General features: G+C 41.8%; 1 protein-coding gene across 1 annotated transcript in view; it reads left to right on the top strand.

The window, feature by feature from the left end:
* Positions 1–17,864, top strand: part of SCUBE1 (signal peptide, CUB domain and EGF like domain containing 1) — a 306,573-nt gene that overhangs the window by 260,617 nt on the left and 28,092 nt on the right. The window contains exons 12-17 of the mRNA XM_026652281.1: positions 1,730–1,849; positions 3,920–4,012; positions 5,945–6,061; positions 9,256–9,414; positions 10,585–10,788; positions 11,900–12,061. Coding sequence (XP_026508066.1) covers positions 1,730–1,849; positions 3,920–4,012; positions 5,945–6,061; positions 9,256–9,414; positions 10,585–10,788; positions 11,900–12,061 — 855 coding nt within the window. The remainder of the gene's footprint in view (positions 1–1,729; positions 1,850–3,919; positions 4,013–5,944; positions 6,062–9,255; positions 9,415–10,584; positions 10,789–11,899; positions 12,062–17,864) is intronic.

Here is a 17,864-nt window from a genome sequence, read left to right as displayed (position 1 = left end):
TAAAGCAAGAACCGTCTAATGAGGTGTGTCAGGAAACTATCAGGAGAAAGTGGCCTCAGAGACATAGGGTATGTCTACACTGCCAAGTGCTACATTGATACGGGTTTACATACCTGTGCTAACTTTATTCTAGGTAGCACGGTTGAAATAGTAGTGAAGATGCAGCAGCATGGGCTTCAGAGCTAGTGATGCAATCCCACCAGGGATCCTGTGGGTACATATATTGCTAGCCTGCATCAGAATTGGTGCTCCTGTATCTTTGCTGCTATTTTTAGCCATGTTAGTATGAGTATGACAACCCATGCCACAAACATCCCTCTGATGGCAGTGTACACATACCCATATATGTCTCTGCTGATTTTGTATAGGTTTTAAGCAGAATTAGCCATACAGAAACTTGATGTAGTTTTGAAAACCCAATTTACCCTTTAGTATCTGCTTGAAGAAGGGCCTAACAACCCTTCAACTCCTTAGTTCAAACAAAATATAAAAAAGAAAGTTATAAAAGAGCAAAAGAAAAGTGTTTAGGTATCACAGCATTGGTGTGGATACTGATGACACCTAGTGGCTACAGCTGAGAAATGCACATAACAGTAATTTATGTTTATAATAATGATTTCTGTTTAAAATAGTTCCTTGCATCTCAAGGAATTTCAATTTAAATCCTTTATTGGGATCGCTTAATCCATTACTGACATGCAGTCACTTCTGCACTGAATCCCAGAAATTGTTCAACAGCTCACAATAAAATTGCATAACAGTTCAGGACGGGAAATGAGGAATACCTTATCCAAATGAAACTTTAATTAGCACTTATTAAACTAAATGCTACAGAATACTCTGCCTTTCTCCTGTAAAGAAACTGTGTGTGTGTGTGGGGGGGGATTTAGGTAGGAATTTATTGGCATGCTTCCAGGATACAAGAGTTACACTTCTCTAAAGGCATGTGCCAGGGGTACTTACACACTGATACAAAGTGGTCAGCACTTCTATTTGGGTGTCATCTGAAAGACGTCCCCTTCTGTAGCAGTGTCTCTTCAAAGCATTGTGCTGGGACATTGGTTCAGAGGGAAGAATACCCCTGGCTTGACTCATCCCTAGCACTTCCTGGAGCATCTCAGCCCTCTTTGGATGTTTTCTATTCCAAGATGAGGAAGTTGAGGGTGGAGCAGGAATTAAAAAGAAAGAGGTGCTGGGAGCATAGTCAGTGAGTGCTGGAGATGGGAAATGGGAAACACTACTCTGTCAAGAATGTCAATAAACAAGTTTTAGTGAGAGTGACTCCCGTGTTTGTTGTTGCAGTGGGTCCCATGGTACACCATGAATAGGGTAATATTACTGGAAAAAAGGCAAGGGATCTCATATGACTACTATTACCGCCAACTTCTGAGACTAGATTTTGCACTGAATTTCTCTAATAACTAGCAGTGCACCCGAGCTTCAAAATCTAGATCTGGATTTGGAGCATTCCAGTACTGGGGGATTTTCTGATGCAGATTTTGGGCTCAGCTTATTATAAAGATATGAGCCAGGTGCAAACTTTAAGTCCAGATCCAAGTTCAAATGCCAGATATTCTCCCTCCAACATACACAAAGCTTAGGGATGCTTGGACATGGATTATTGTTCATGCCTATCTCTGCTAGTAATACTGTGGTTCACTGTTGTCAGGGAGCAGCCTGTTAAGGCTGCCAGGCTGCACAGGTTGATTTTTTATTTCTTCTTCCTCAGAGATGGTGAAATGCCTCCCAAATGCCAAACCAGCTCCTAAAGCTCAACTTGTCTGTAGTAAATCAGGAGGAATAGAGAGCTGCTTTTTGTCATGCCCTTCCAATACACTTTTTGTTCCAGGTTGGTACAATGTTGCATTTTCATATCTACTTCTGTACATAAGGTGACCTTGTTTTGTTTTTGTTTTTTTAATTGTATTCATAACGCTTTCATTAAGTTTTTATTATGAACAAATACGGGGGGGAACATTACTTGTAGATTTAAGTACATGTGCAAATGCTCATTAAACACTGTTACAGCACACTATAAGGGCCTGATCCTGTGACTTGCTAATCACCCCCATCTCTCATTGCAGGGTTGGGCCCTACATAATTAAAAATAGGTGACATTTGAGAAAACAATAAAAGAAGTACTAAAAAATAGTGAAAGGCTGTGAAGGACTAGTGCGTTATCTAGGATACAATGCTAAAGAGAAACTTGACTAAATTAAGGGGTAGCTCAGTGGTTTGAGCATTGGCCTGCTAAACCCAGGATTGTGAGTTTAATCCTTGAGGGGGCCACTTAGGGATCTGGGGCAAAAATCAGTACTTGGTCCTGCTAGTGAGGCAGGGGGCTGGACTCGATGACCTTTTGGGGTCCCTTCCAGTTCTAAGAGATAGGATATCTCCATATATTATTATAAATTAAAGTATCAATTCAGCAAATTCCAGAAACTTGAACAAATGAAATCATTAATTTCAGCTAATTCCAGCCAGCTCTTCACTATAGCAATGGAGCCACCTCAGCCCTCCCCAAATATCTGCTTAGAAAGATGGACTGTACATTATATCCTGCAAGTCAGCCTAGTTGGGTAGTTGGACAAGGGTGGGGAGTGAATTCCAAAGAAAGGGGCCCTCATGCACACACTCTGCCAGCAGCCCAACAGTGGCAATACGGCATGGAGATAAAGGAGGCCTCAGGCAGGTTCCAGACTAATTAGGGTATTGCAAGTCATAATGAACAACTTCAACTCCATGACCACAACACGAAGAACTTCATCGCTCACACAGGGGCTTGGCAGAGCAATGGGATGAGCTGAACAGAGCAATTACCTCATCTTAACTTTATCCTAAGGCACACATAACAAATGGACATTCTCTATCAGATCTAGTTTTGTGGCAGAAGACTTCCTACACTTGAGACTGAAAATAAACTGCATCCTCAGCTGTGTTATTTGCTACATTAACTATGACGCTAGAATCAACTATTACAAAACTAGTCTGTCTGGGTCTCAATTATACATGCACTGCCAGTTACCTCATCCTTTTTTGTCTGTATTTTGCTGTATCACTTACTACAGGTTCCTGTTCTCTACATAGTTTTTTTTTAATTTAATTTAATATTAACTGTTCCTATATCTTCTCTCTCCCCTTCAGAGATTTATATACAATATGGTCCTTTTGTATTTGCTTTTGGTGCTGTTAAATGCTGTGCAGAGATTCTAGTTTTATTATCAGTCTAGCAGAGATAGGTGAAACTCTGTACCTAATTTGCACACACAAATGCACAATTTTGACCATGCAGTGAGTAAGCCCTATTATGGCCCTAGATGTTTTATATTTTTCTTTTAAAAATTCCATCAAAATGCTGAAATTAGAATTACTCAGTAAAGCATGTAATGCATTTGTGAATTAAGTGAGATTATCAAAGCCCATTGACTGTGAGGTACAAACACAATAAAGTATTTGCTGATCATTACCCTTAAATGATTCATGGTTAGCATCCCCCCTTGTGTATAAGATGTGGAATTCCAGTGATGGAAGAACATAAAGTTTGTAGTCAACCAGGGACGGCTCTAGTATTTTTGCTGCCCTAAGCCAAAAAAAAAAAAGAAAACCTCCGAGAGCGAAGTGCCGCCCCGGGAATGCCACCATGCCGCCTCTAGAGTTGTGCCGCCCCAAGTGCGTGCTTGGTTTGCTGGTGCCTAGAACCGGCCCTGTAGGCAACAATTGGAAACAGATAGACTTTGGCAAACCCAAGTCTGTGTCCATTCAACCCTTCCAAATGTTAATTAGACACACAACGTAGATAATTGATGTGATTATTCAAAAATTGTGTGTTTGTGCTGATTAGTGAAGAGTGAGGGGAATGTGTCAGAAAGGATTTTTTGTATATGCCTCACTCTGCATCCACTTTTTCATTTCTGTTCAGATTCAGAGAATAGTTACACACTGAGCTGTGGAGTTCCAGTCCAGCAAGGCAAAGCCCAACAGAAACGCAACACAACACTTCCCAGTTGTGCAGGTATGTACTACACAATTCGCGTGTGTGCACATGTGTTTTGATATATCTAAATATAAATAGATATTGATAGATATCTAATATATAAATAGCATCCAAAAAAAGTATTTTAAAAGAATGTTAGGGTTGAAAGTTGAGCACTCAAAAGTTAGGAAATGCCAGAATTAAGGTTGTTTGTGCAAGCCCTAAGGCTCCCTTATGAATATTCATTAGGATTCCCATCTTTAGCTACATGATCACATACTATTGTTTCCAGTGATCCTGGGCAGGAATATGTTCAGCCGGTGTGGGGGTATGGCACATGTACAGTCCAGTCAACATATAGGAGTTTTGAGGGGTTGGACCATGTTCAGTGAGGATGGAATTTTTGAGAATTTAGCTGCCAAATTCTAACAGGTCTCTAACTGAGCATGTGCAAACTGCATTTTGTAACGTGGCCAAATTTGGGCAAATTTTCACAAGGGAATAAAAGGCACACTCTTGGCACCAGGGTTTCCCCCCACCCTCACACTAAATTTTAAAACCTAGCTCCAGAGCATGGAGGTGCCAGAGCTTCTCAACAAAATGGCTCTAAGAATTTTGTTTAACACGGGCAAACAATATATTTTTCCCTAATCTTGTCCTCCAAAATGGCTGAACTATTTTTGCTAAAACTTTTTAAAATAAGCCAGCCTGAAGCAGACATCCCACATCGAAAACTTCAGCCCCAGTGTTTAAAGTTCAGCTACATTGTAAGCAATTGAAAACAGGACGTTAGAATGGGAAGCATTGGACAACTAACTATAAGCATCTGCTGGTGTTAAGTTTTCAGGACTCTAGATATTTCACTGCCTATTTTCCTTGAATGGAGAGTTGGTTAATCTTCTGGTTGTATTTTCCAGTTTTATAAATAAATATTTTATATATACGTAATGTATATTGGGAGGTGTTAGGGTATGAGCTTAGTTGATGGTGGGGTGTGGATAAGCAGAACAATAAAACTCAGCTGCCTGTCAGAGGGGAGGTGCGTAAGCCTGATATCCCTTTAAAATGTAAATTGGACATTTAAAGTAGATAACCAATAAGCTGCACAAGTGATGCTACAGGAAAAGCAGGTGGCGCACTGCTGAGCACGTGTGAGACTTAGCGTCGGTTTGAAATGTGTTGTCTGTTAGTGCTCTCATCAGAAGAAGTCTGTGCTGACTGGGAAGGAGGCTTTTCAGCTACAATTAGGTGGTTCAAAGGCAGTTATCTTTGCTAGAAAGGCAAGCAGCGGTTACATTTTCCAGTCAATCCTGAGTTGTGTAGCAACTTTTGCAGAGTCCTGCAAACTTAACATCAGCAGCTGCTGCTGAAAGACTTGTTTTGATTGTAAGAGGGAGAATAGAGCTTGCGAGCCATAGACTGCAGTAAAGTAGTTAAAGGCAGTTCTTTTTGCCATACAGGCAAGGGACAGTTTTCAACTGTCAACAGTGTAACTCCGTTTAATTAATTTTACATTAGAGTAATGAGATCGGAATCAAATCCTTAGTGATGTGGGCAGTCAGAACTAGAGTTAGAAAAATTACAGCAATTGATTTTATTAATGCAGCCATACACCACCAAGACTGCACAGGCAAGCTCACAAGGAAGAATGCCAATTCCGTTGGTTTCTTCAGATCTCTGCCCACACGCTGAATATCAGGATATAATCACACTCACTGAACAAACTCTCATTGGCTGATGAGAGTCTGTGGACCTGAGACTATTCTCATCTGTTTGTGGGAAAAGTAGCCTTACGGAAATTAATTCAAGAGTCACATATAGAATGTACACAAGGTAAATAAAGAGTTATAGATTCATCGAGTCCTGTCTCTCCTTTATGTTACAAGGAGACTACAGCTTCGTTTCAAAAATAGGTGCCAGGGCCCTTTAAGACTACATTAAGAATTATAACTTTTAATTTTATTTCAACAGATTCATTAGCCCCACCGATCAAGCAGAAAGCTCGCTTTAAAATTAAAGATGCAAAGTGCCATTTACGGCCTCGCAGCAAAGAAAAGATTAAAGACGTTGGGAAGCAAGCTATTATAGGTATGTCATTTCTCATAACACGTGAGCAGAGAGTCAGCAATGGCTCTTTTAGTTTGTTTTGATAACTTGTGATTATTGTGCAGATGGAGAAAGTTATGGTTTACGGTTTTGGAGCTTAATTAGGTTCAGGCCAGGATTCAGATTCAAACTGAATTTGGGCTAGGTTTTAGATTTGACAGTGCTTTTGCCAGGTATTGGCCCCAGTGGCAGAAATCTCATGAAGTCAGGTGGTCTTGCTAAATTTCTAGCATCGTCAGTGGTAGAATTCCCATGAGATGGATAGCTACTGGCCAAGGGGAAGTGGAATGATACCATGTCAGCTAAATTTGTTTTTGTTTCCTAGAATTAGATTTCTAAAAGAAAATTTATGATAGCAAGACATATTATTATAACTAATTTACTTTTATTATGCTAGGATTGGGGTCTCATTGTGCTGGGGGCTGTACCTAAACAGAAGAGACAGCAGCTGTGCAGGAAATCTTATAATCTAAATCTAATATACCAGGGATTCTCAAACTGGGGGTCAGGACCCCTCAGGGGGTTGCGAGGTTATTACATGGGGGGTCGTGAGCTGTCAGACTACATCCCGGACCCCGCTTTGCATCCAGCATTTATAATGGTGTTAAATATATTAAAAAGTGTTTTTAACTTATAAGGTGGGGTTCGCACTCAGCGGCTTGCTATGTGAAAGGGGTCACCAGTACAAAATTTTGAGAATCACTGTAATATACCATGCAGTCTTCAGTTTGCTTCCCTTATACTGGAACGTTAGGCTATGGTATTACAAAAAAGATCAAGAAAGTGGAGTGAGTTAGGCATAATTTCTAATTTTAGCAAAATCAGAAATGAAGTCCCAGCATTTGATTTTTACAAATCTTGATATGAGTATAAATATTTTCATGAATTCTTTAATTAAAGTTTTTCTTTCTTTTAATTTAAACATTCCCCTCTAGTAACTGCAACCTCAGTAGAGTGGGATTGTTATCTGATTGTGTTTATAGGATCAAGAAAGAGAAGCTGACTAAATACAAAAGTGAGATTGACCATTCTAGACTGAGTGCCCAAATAGAGTGAAGGACAAAAAGTAAATAAACAACATAAACAGTGAAATGGAAAGTAGATTGTGAAAACTGTTTGTTTCCACTTTAATAATCTAGGCTGTTATTAGGAACACAGAAAAGGTTCATCCTGAGCATCCCTTTCAAAGTTGAACAGAAAAGAGAGGTTTTAAGTGATAAAAATCTAACCATTTTTAATTACATATACCATGGCATATCTCTGAGATGTCAAGTGAAGTCAAAACAGAGGCATTTGCCTTACGCAAACTAGATATCCTTCCACTCCTATCAATTGAGGTCCTAGTCTGGAATGCTTTTGCAACAGATAGACCTGGGACTTTACCTGCACATCAATTACAGGCTTCTGGCTTGAGTTTTTTGTAGATCTCTCTGAGTAGTTTATGGCAAATTATTTTTAAAGATACGTTAGGTTTTTTTCTTTTCTTTTCTCCTCTTGGTGTCACTGCAGGGCAGAGTTAAGGTTGTTTGGGTGCCCTAATTGTGTATTTCCATACCATACTGTTAAATTTAAAAGAAGTCCAAATATGTTAATTCTGAATTTCCTGGGTTTATAATGCTTAGTTTTGGTATAATTGCAACATCCCAGTAATGTATTTTACTCTAAATTACTGACATGTACTCTGAATCTTAATTCCCTATTAACATAGATTTGTCTGGGAATTTCCTTATTTTAAAAAAATCATACATGAACACTAAATAGAAACAATAGAATATTATAATAGGATTTGAAGATTGTTTTTCATTTAATTTCATCATTTATCTTAACCTACAATGTAACTATTCTCCTCTCTCTAATTTTCAAAGCACCAGTAAAATAATTATCCTATTGCTTAAAGTGCTATCTTGTCATCATGGTTGTTTTCTTTCTATAACTTTTGGCTATCAAAACCATTTTGAAAGTCACAGAAATTCTTTTTCAGTCCATATTGTACATGTATTTTCTTGGCTGTATTTGCTTTATACTTTGCTAGCTATTTGCCTTGTATCTGTACTTGAATGAATGCTACCAATTGTATGATTACACAATAAGATTATATAATATAATGCCATACCCAAAACGAAACACTTTTAGAGTTGTGCACTACAGCACTGGAAAGGCCACTGTGGCACTGAGGCCTTGTCTACACCACCGCTGTAAATCGATCTAAGCTATGCTACTTCAGTTACATGAATAACATAACTGAAGTTGACGAAGCTAGATCCACTTACCGCAGTGTCTACACCGCGCAGTGTCGTTGGGAGATGCTCTCCTACCAACTTGCCTTACTCTTCTTGGGAAGGTGGAGTACAGAAATCGACAGGAGAGTGCTCTCTCATCGATTTAGCACGTCTTCACCAGACCCACTAAATCGATGCTGCTGTATCAATTGCAGCAGCACCAGTTTAGCTCCATAGTGAAGACGTACCCTCCGTTATTAAAAGCTAGATGGATATCCCCGAAATCTCTGTATGGGCACATGAATGCTTATCTAGTTGTCTCCTAACTGAGATCACTCCCTTCCTCCTCAGTAGCTCGGTGTTTTTAAATAGCCTTTTCGATTTTCCTAGGCCATATACACCTAACTTAAAACCTTCTGAAATATGTTTTATAGCCTTCCACTCAAAGGAATTTTGAAAAACGTTGTTGCCTAATGGTTATCACAATATAAATGTTGCCTAGTGGCTAGAACACAAGTGTGAAGCCATACTTCTAAATTTGGTCTTTGCTCTGCCTCTCTCTTGTAATGTGACATTATGCAAGTGAACACTCTGACTTAATTTAATCATCAATAAACTAAGCATAAAACATTGACTTTTAACTAATGTTTGAAAAGAGCTTCCATATCCTCAGACGTAGTATGTGGAAAATATTTATTATCTTTATTAAAGACACAAACAGTATCAACACACAGCTAAGCATTGCCATTCTATGTCTGTGCTGTATGGGCTTCTTTTCCTACCCTCACTTACAAAAAGCAAAAATTGCACAAATAAGGGTATGTCTAACAATGCATGTGGAATGTTACAAAATCTGCCAGAGCATTAATGTTAACCCAGCTGAAATATCACACACCAGCTTGTCACTTGCTACCTTGCTACTTGATTTCTCTTCCATGTCACTTCTGTTATGCAAAGGAGGTCAATTCCCTTGTACAGACAACTGCCAGGTGACCTTTGTGAACCTCAAGTGTGATTCCTCCAAGAAAAAACGTCGGGGCCGCAAGTCACCATCGAAAGAAGTGTCCCATATCACTGCCGAATTCGAAGTGGAGATGAAGTCTGAGGAAGTCTCAGGTGTGTGGAAGATCTTTCCTGGAGTTCTGTGGGGAAATCATATAGCAGTGCCTCATTGTGGTCGACAATTGCCAGTATCTCTCTGCTGCTGTTTCACCAGGCCCGTCTACAAAGCACATTACTCAAACCATAATGGAACAGCCCATCCCCACTCAGAACTTCCATTGACTTCAGTGGAAGTTCTGCTGTCAGGATGACTAGGATGCAGCATGAAATTCAGCTAATAGCTGCAGATGGGCCAAAAGATCAGATCTGGAGCCAAACTTCTACAAAATTCAGAGGTATTTAGATCCTGGGATTTGATTTGGACTCATCTCTACTAATAAGAGATACATTCATTGATACAGGATTGGCTCATTGCTGCTTCCTTTTAAGAGATGTCTCACACCATCGGCCACAAAGACATCTCCTAGAAGATAGATTGCTGAACGCCAGTCTGAAAATCAAACATGTTTTATCATGCATTTCAATATACCTACATTTTGGCATGTGGAGAAGATTCAGGATGGGGCAGATTTGTTTAGGGCTCTCCGGGGTGTAGCATTAGGATATAAAATCAAATAGAAATTTATACTGACTATCATAAATATTTCAATATTCAAGAGTGTTATTAAACTATGGAATAACATTTCCAAACTATGGAATAACATTTCCAAATTGAGTCTTTTAGAAGTGAACTGGATTAAACCCTTGGAAATACACTGTGGAGGACAATTACTAATACCTCCAGGAATCCACATAGCAATAGTCACTCCCACAACCCATAACGGTGCAGGGTATGCTCACTTGATGCCAGCTTAGCTCTGCCAGTTGATGTGATGTGTTTACTATATCCCTGTCTATAGACGGTCAATAGAACCAACCTTGAAGCTTTTTATGCTGGGATTGAGACAAGATCAGACCTCTATGTGCAGTTATGGATCGGAAAGTTTAGTTTGCAAGAGCACAGAGTGCTTGACTGTCCCTTTCAGACGGCCTAAAGCCAACCCAGCCAGTCAGCCAGCCAATGCTAGCATTTAAAAAAAGAAATACAATTTCTTTGCCACTTGCTACATAAAGAGAAGTGGACGAAGTACCAGAGAATTTTGCTGGTTGGGAATTTTTTACTAAGCAACTCTGCTTAAACATGAATCTCAATTGCTTCTAGTTTTCTTCTTATTTCCCACCTAGACACCTGTAACCTTGACTGTGTGCGGAAAAGGATGGAGCAGAAGCTGCAAACTGCAATCAAAACATTGAGAAAATCTATTAACAAACAGCAATTTTACATTCAGTTTTCTGGGACAGAGTACGAAGTGGCTCATAAGCCAGCTAAGGCTACTGAAGGACATGAAGCATGCAGTACAGGGCAAGTGCTGCAGGATGGAAAATGTGGTAAGTCCCAGAAAAATTGGAGTTACATTCTGACCACCAGCACCCAAAAATAAAAATCCCTTAAAATTAACTGGTCAACAGTAAGCGATATAGTAAATTTGTTAGATACTTAGATAATCTAGAGAAACCAAAAACAGGTTAGCCTGGTCTAATTCTATGTGGAAAAGGGATAGTCTGGTTTAACTGTTTTCCAAGTTGTCAGACTTTAGCCAGATGCTTGTGCTAACCCTTTTACTCTAGTTCTCAGCACTATGTTCCTAATTCACCAATAATACAACTTTTTTTTCCCTGCTAACCACACCACTATAGTTACTTTGGGTCAAATTTTCAAACCCCACCTATATATTTTTCAGTGAAATTTTACACAGCCAGTTGTTTATATTCAAAAAGAATAGAATTTGCAAATGTGGATTTGATAGATGTCTGATTATCTGGTTCACACACGCACACACTGCAATTTAGAGGCTGGGTTGAAAATTTTAGCTATTATAGTCTAGCAACCCTTAAGCTTTACCCCATAGACCTAATGCTATAAAATGTTTAAGGAAATATCCTTTTTCAGTAGGAAAATTTGGATTAATGTATGTGTTTAGAATGGTTGCTAGTTAAACCATGTCACTGTCAGGAAGTATACAATATGAGATGGGATGCATTGTCTTTGGAGAAATCCTTGACATTGTTATGTCAACGGATCATGCCCTCAGAGTGTAGATCTTGTATCTACAACTCCCAGAAAACCACCACTTACATGTATCTACTATAAATGAAAAATTCACTTAATTTTCCTTCCATTATGAAAGAGCATTTTGCTTTAAATACAACATAAATGTTTAAAACTGAGTTAACTCTTTTGGAAGCATATGTCTGATAAATATTTAAATGCAGTAAAATATCATTTAATGGTTTAAACAATACAGGATGGATATTCAGCTGTTGTAAATTGACCTAGTTCCATTGATTGACCTAGTTCCATTGGCCCAAAATCTGCAAAGTGTCATTGGTAATGGTGGGGTGAATCAAAGAGTTCCATCTTCTATAAATGTTTGATATGAAGGCAAAGCTACATTATCAAAATGAAGGTCCTTAAGTAGATTTTCTTTTCTTTCCTCAGTTACCTGCAGCATGGGAACCTATTATAGTGGAGAACATAATCAGTGCCTTCCTTGCTCACCAGGAACATACCAAGACACAGAAGGTCAACTTACTTGTGAACCTTGCCCAAGTAACGACGGACAGGGAATAGCAGGCGCGCGGAATGTGTCAGAATGTGGAGGCAAGTTTAATTTGATTACAAAAGGAGTAGATGCGATCCAATCAGGGCCAGCTTTAGGCCGATTCCCCCGATTCCCCTGAATCGGGCCCCGCACCCAGTGGTGAGCTGGAGCCGGTTCCCAAGCTCGGGCAGCTGTCCACCCCGCCCCCAGCTCACCTCCCACTCCTCCCCTGAACGCTCTGCCCCCCTTCTCCTCCCCCTCCCCTGCTTCCCGCGAATCAGATGTTCGCACGGGAAGCCTGGAAGTAAGCAGTGGCAGGTAAGCTGGGGCGGGGGGGCACGAGGAGGGCTCCAGGGAGGCGCAGAGCGGCCCAGTCTGGCTCCGGCCCGGTCCCAGCCGAGCGGCTCCCTCCGGCCCCAGCCAAGCGGCTCCGGCCCCGCGGCGCAGCTCCAGCCCGGCTCTGGCCCCGACTCTGGCCAGGCGGCGCGGCTCCGGCCCCAATTCTGGCCGGGTGGCACGGCTCCGGCCCAGCCCCGACTCTGGCCGGGCGGCGCAGCTCCGACCCGGCCCTGGCCCCAACTCTGGCCGGGTGGCGCGGCTCCGGCTCCGGGTGGCACGGCTCCGGCCCTGGCGAGGCTCCGGCGGTGGTAAGCGGCATGGTAAGAGGCCGGGGCCGGGGGGGGGTTGGATAAGGCAGGGGCAGGGAGTCCCGGGGACAGGGAGCGGGTGGGGGGGTTGGATCGGGCAGAGGTTCTGGGGGGGCGGTCAGAGGATGGGGAAGGGGTGATTGGGTAGGCGTGGGAGTTCCAGGGGTCTTTCGGGGTGGTGGTGGATGGGGTCGGGTCAGTCAGGGGACAGGGAGCAGGGCGAGTTGGATAGCGGGTGTAGTTCTGGGGGGCAGTTGGGGGGGGGTCTTGGGAAGGAGTGCTCAGGGGACAAGAAGCGGGGGGGGTTGATGGGTTGCGGTTTCTGAGGGGGGCGTCGGGGGCAGGACATGGATGGGGGGAGGGATGTACTCACCGGGCGGTTCCCTACCGAGTCTTCGGCGGCGGGTCCTTCAGTGCCGCGGAAGACCCAGAGCGAAGACCCAGAGCACCGCCAGGTGAGTCATCCCTGCCGGGGCCCCGTTGAATCGGGCCCCGCACTTCCTTAAGCCGGCCTTGGATCCAATAACAAGCAAAGTGTGGAGGCTAAAAGTGGGGAAAGCCTCCACAATTCTGCCTTGGAAAGCTAACAGAAAAGAACTCTATGCACTTAAACGTAATACCAAAAAATCTTTTAGTTGGTTTCAGTTGTTCAGACATGAGCATTGCTATCAAGTAGAAGTGATCTGGAACTGCATTTTGGGAGTAGTAGGCAAATGAGCAGACCAAGCAGGGCACTTTGCTTCTGGTCAGGCATGCAACTCTGGAGATATCTTCCCTTCTCAGGGCCCATTGACATGGTACATTATGAGCCAAAGGGATAGGTTACATTGGGCTGGGATAAGTAAACAGCATGATAATACTGATGAAATCCTTTGGGGGGTGAAGTCTGAGCCTATGGCTCCTCTGTGTCATCAACAGCAATCATATCCCAGAAAAATACACACTGCAGTGATCTGTGCACTGCACTCAGCGTGAAGAACTGATGAGTTCTAATCCTGTTTGTTGTTCTTTGTGATCTTTGGCAAGTAACAACATCCCTAGCTGAGATTCCCCCATCTGTAAAACTGGGAGTGATCACATTCACCTCTTTCAAAGGATGTTGAGAAGTTTAATTGGCTAATGTTTGTAAAGAGCTTTAAATATTATAGTGTTTTCAAAGCCAAATGTAAACCATTTTCTCTACCTTATTTCGTTATGGATGAGTACAATGTACATAAGAACATTAGAATGGCCATAGTGGGTCAGACCAAAGGTCCATCTAGCCCAGTATCTTGTCTTTCGACAGTGGCGAATTCCAAGTGCCCCAGGAGGAATGAACAGAACAGGTAATCATCAAGCAATCCATCTCCTGTCGCCCATTCCCAGATCTGGCAAACAGAGGCTAGGGACACCATCCCTGCCCATGCTGGTTTATAGCCATTGATGGACCTATCCTCCATGAACATATCTACTTCTTTTTTGAACCCTGTTATAATCTTGGCCTTCACAACATTCTCTGGCAAGGAGTTCCACAGGTTGGCTGTGCACTGTGAGAAAAAAATACTTCCTTTTTTTTGTTTTAAATCTGCTGCCTATTAATTTCATTTGGGTGACCCCTAGTTCTTGTGTTATGATAAGGAGTAAATAACACTTCCTTATTTACTTTCTCCACACCAGTCATGATTTTATAGACCTCTATTATATCTCTCCTTGGTCATCTCTTTTCCAAGCTGAAAAGTCCCAGTTTTATTAATCTCTCTTCATATGGCAGCCATTCCATACCCCTAATCATTTTTGTTGCCCTTTTCTGAACCTTTTCCAATTCCAATATATCTTTTTTGAGATGGGGCAATCACATTTGAACGCAGTAGTCAAGATGTGGGCATACCATGGATTTATATAGAGGCAATATGATATTTTCTGTCTTATTATCTATCCCTTTCTTAATGATTCCCAACACTCTGTTCAGTTTTTTTGTCTGCTGCTGCAGACTGAGTGGATGTTTTCAGAGAACTATCCACGACTCCAAGATCTCTTTCTTGAGTGGTAACAGCTAATTTAGACCCCATCATTTTATATGTAAAGTTGGGATTATGTTTTCCAATGTGCATTACTTTGCATTTATCAACATTGAATTTCATCTGCCATTTTGTTGCCCAGTCACCCAGTTTTGTGAGATCCTTTTGTAGCTCTTCGCAGTCTGCTTGGGACTTAACTATTTTGAGTAGTTTTGTATCATCTGCAAATTTTTCCACCTCACTGTTTACTCCTTTTTCCACATTATTTATGAATATGTTGAATAGGACTGGTCCCAGTACAGACCCCTGGGGGACATCACCATTCTGAAAACCGACCATTTATTCCTACCCTTTGCTTCCTATCTTTTAACCCGTTACCAATCCATGAGAGGACCTTCCCTCTTCTCACATGACAGCTTACTTTGCTTAAGAGCCTTTGGTGAGGGACCTTGTCAAAGGCTTTCTGAAAATCTAAGTACGCTATATCCACTGGATCCCCCTTGTCCACATGCTTGTTGGCCCCCCTCAAAGAATTCTAGTAGATTGATGAGGCATGATTTCCCTTTACAAAAACCATGTTGACTCTTCCCCAACAAATTATGTTCATCTATGTGTCTGACAACTTTATTCTTTACTATAGTTTCAACCAGTTTAGGTATTTTCATGGGAAGCTAAATTAGGACAGATTGATTACAGTAGTGTCATTTCAAAAAAAGCTAACAAAGGGGGGTTTCTGTGGCAGAGTCAGTAAACACTATTGCAACAATTCAATGTTCTGAGGTTTTTTATTTTAGGACATATCTTGTCCCTGTTATGTATTTGCCAACATCACAAACCACTATACAATTTAACATGATTCGCAGTCTTCACTCAAGGAAGTAGTATTAAAATGGTAGCATTTCAGGTCAGTACTGAAGTCAGGCTTACCAGCCTCTAATTGCCGGGATCACCTTTGGAGCCCTTTTTAAAAAATTGGCATCATATTAGCTATCCTCCAGTCATTTGGTACAGAAGCTGATTTAAATGATAGGTTACAAACTACAGTTAGTAGTTGTGCAATTTCACATTTGAGTTCCTTCAGAACTCTTGGGTGAATACTATCTGGCCTGGTGACTTATTACTGTTTAGTTTATCAGTTTGTTCCAAAACTTCCTCTAATGACACCTCAATCTGGGACAGTTCCTCAGACTTGTCACCTAAAAAGAATGGCTCAGGTTTGGGAATCTCCCTCACATCCTCAGCCAGGAAGACCAATGCAAAGAATTCATTTAGTTTCTCCACAATGGCCTTATCGTCCTTGAGTGCTCCTTTAGCACCTCGATCGTCCAGTGGCCCCACTAGTTGTTTAGCAGGCTTCCTGCTTCTGATGTACTTAAAAAAAAATTGCTATTACTTTTTGAGTCTTTGGCTAGCTGTTCTTCAAATTCTTTTTTGGGCTTCCTAATTATACCTTTACACTTTATTTGCCAGAGTTTATGCTCCTTTCTATTTTCCTCACTAGGATTTAACTTCCACTTTTTAAAGGAAGCCTTTTTGTCTCTCGCTGCTTCTCTTACTTTGTTGTTTAGCCTCAGTGGCACTTTTTTGGCTCTCTTACTATGTTTTTTTAATTTGGGGTATACATTTAAATTGTATGGCTACAAGTTGTATGTAGTTGTATGGCTAGCTAAATGACTTAACTTAAAAAAAAAATCCAGCCTCTCTGTAAAGGGGTCCCATTCACTGCAGATGCACCTCCTTGTCGCTGTGTCTGGGAATTAGCTCTTGTGCTATCTGGCACCCCCTTCCATTGATAGTTTGCTCTGTGGCCACTATCTCTCTCCTTGACTCGATACTCCCTTTTCGTGACTCGGCCCTCCGGCCAGGTCACTCTATAGTCCCTCCCCCACTTCCAGGGTAACAAAGTCTCACTGGACAAGCTGTCTGGATCTGTCTCAGACAGTCTTCCTTTCCAAGTCTTCAGATCCTGTGCCACTTCCCAGTGGCTGCTAGGATAACCCGGGCCTGCCCGCTACTCTGGGTTCCAGCCCAGGGACCGTATGATTAGAAATACATGTCTGCTCAGACTCAGACGTGTTGCTGTTTCCCTGGGCTCCTTCCTACCTCACCTCTCTATCTCCTGGCCTATCTCCGGTTTACCACTGGAGATTCCTTAACTCCCCAAGACTACTTCACCTTTCTCAGCCTCCTGCCAGACTCCCCAGTCCAGGGCAGTACCCAAGGACTTACTCTCTCCCTGGATCTCCTCCTTGTCCCTGGCCAAATCCTTTTTCCTCTGTGGAGTGACTGCAGACCTCCTCCCTCAGGGCCGCTCACAACATTTTGGCACCTGAAGCGGGGAGCTCAAATGATGCCCCCATGCCCCCTCGCTTGGGCCAAAACTTTGAAAGATCTAAATTCTGCCTTCTTCCTGTTCTACTCCTCTCATGGTACTGCTCTGCTACCTACCCAATAAAGGAGAACTAACAACTTAAAATGCCTTGTTCAAAAATTTTAAGTAATACTTAACTTTCAAACACCTGAACAGCAAATGTAACTTTTCTTGTCTGCATAGTAAACACTGGCATTTTTATCTGTTTGAATAATCAAAGTGGTGCTTTCCGTGCCTTCTTGTACTCCTGGAATACAGCATCAAACTCAGCCATCAGCTCCACAATTTTAAGGAAGTTTTCATTGTTTGGCACATACAGCTGATCTGAAGTGCCACGCAGTGCTAGGTTTTGGGTAGCAAGCACTCTCACAATAGCAATGAGCCTTTTCAGAACATTTTGCCAGTAAAGAGACTCTGATGCAATCTTCTCTTGATGCTGATCATCTATGGTGGCCTTTAACCTTAGTCTCATCTCAAGCTCTTTCCACCTATGGAATGCTCTCTGGTGATTTGTTGCATTCTCATGGCATGCCAGATTTCTAGCCAGATTTTTCCAGTCCTTTGTTCCTGTAGAACCCAATGTGGCTGGAACATTAGACTGGAAGAGTTTGCAACAAAAACAGTATGCAGCATTCTGGGTTTTTGAGTACATAAGCCATGGCCTCTCCATTTTGTCACCATTGGGGATTTCACGCTAGTAATGTGTTGGATGGAAACTTCTATTTTCATTGTCTTTGGGGAACATGACGTTTTTCACTTGCTGTGGCCCATGCAGTACAAGGAAGTCCCTCAGACTACTGCTTAAGTGAGTCCACAGTCCTGGATCGTCTAGACTTAAGGAACTAAC

The sequence above is a fragment of the Terrapene carolina genome, unplaced genomic scaffold (assembly GCF_002925995.2).
Source record: "Terrapene carolina triunguis isolate 2854851 unplaced genomic scaffold, T_m_triunguis-2.0 Scaffold112, whole genome shotgun sequence".
Lineage (NCBI taxonomy): Eukaryota > Metazoa > Chordata > Testudines > Emydidae > Terrapene > Terrapene triunguis.
Note: the sequence above shows the minus strand (reverse complement) of the source record. Positions and strands in the feature narration are given on the sequence as shown.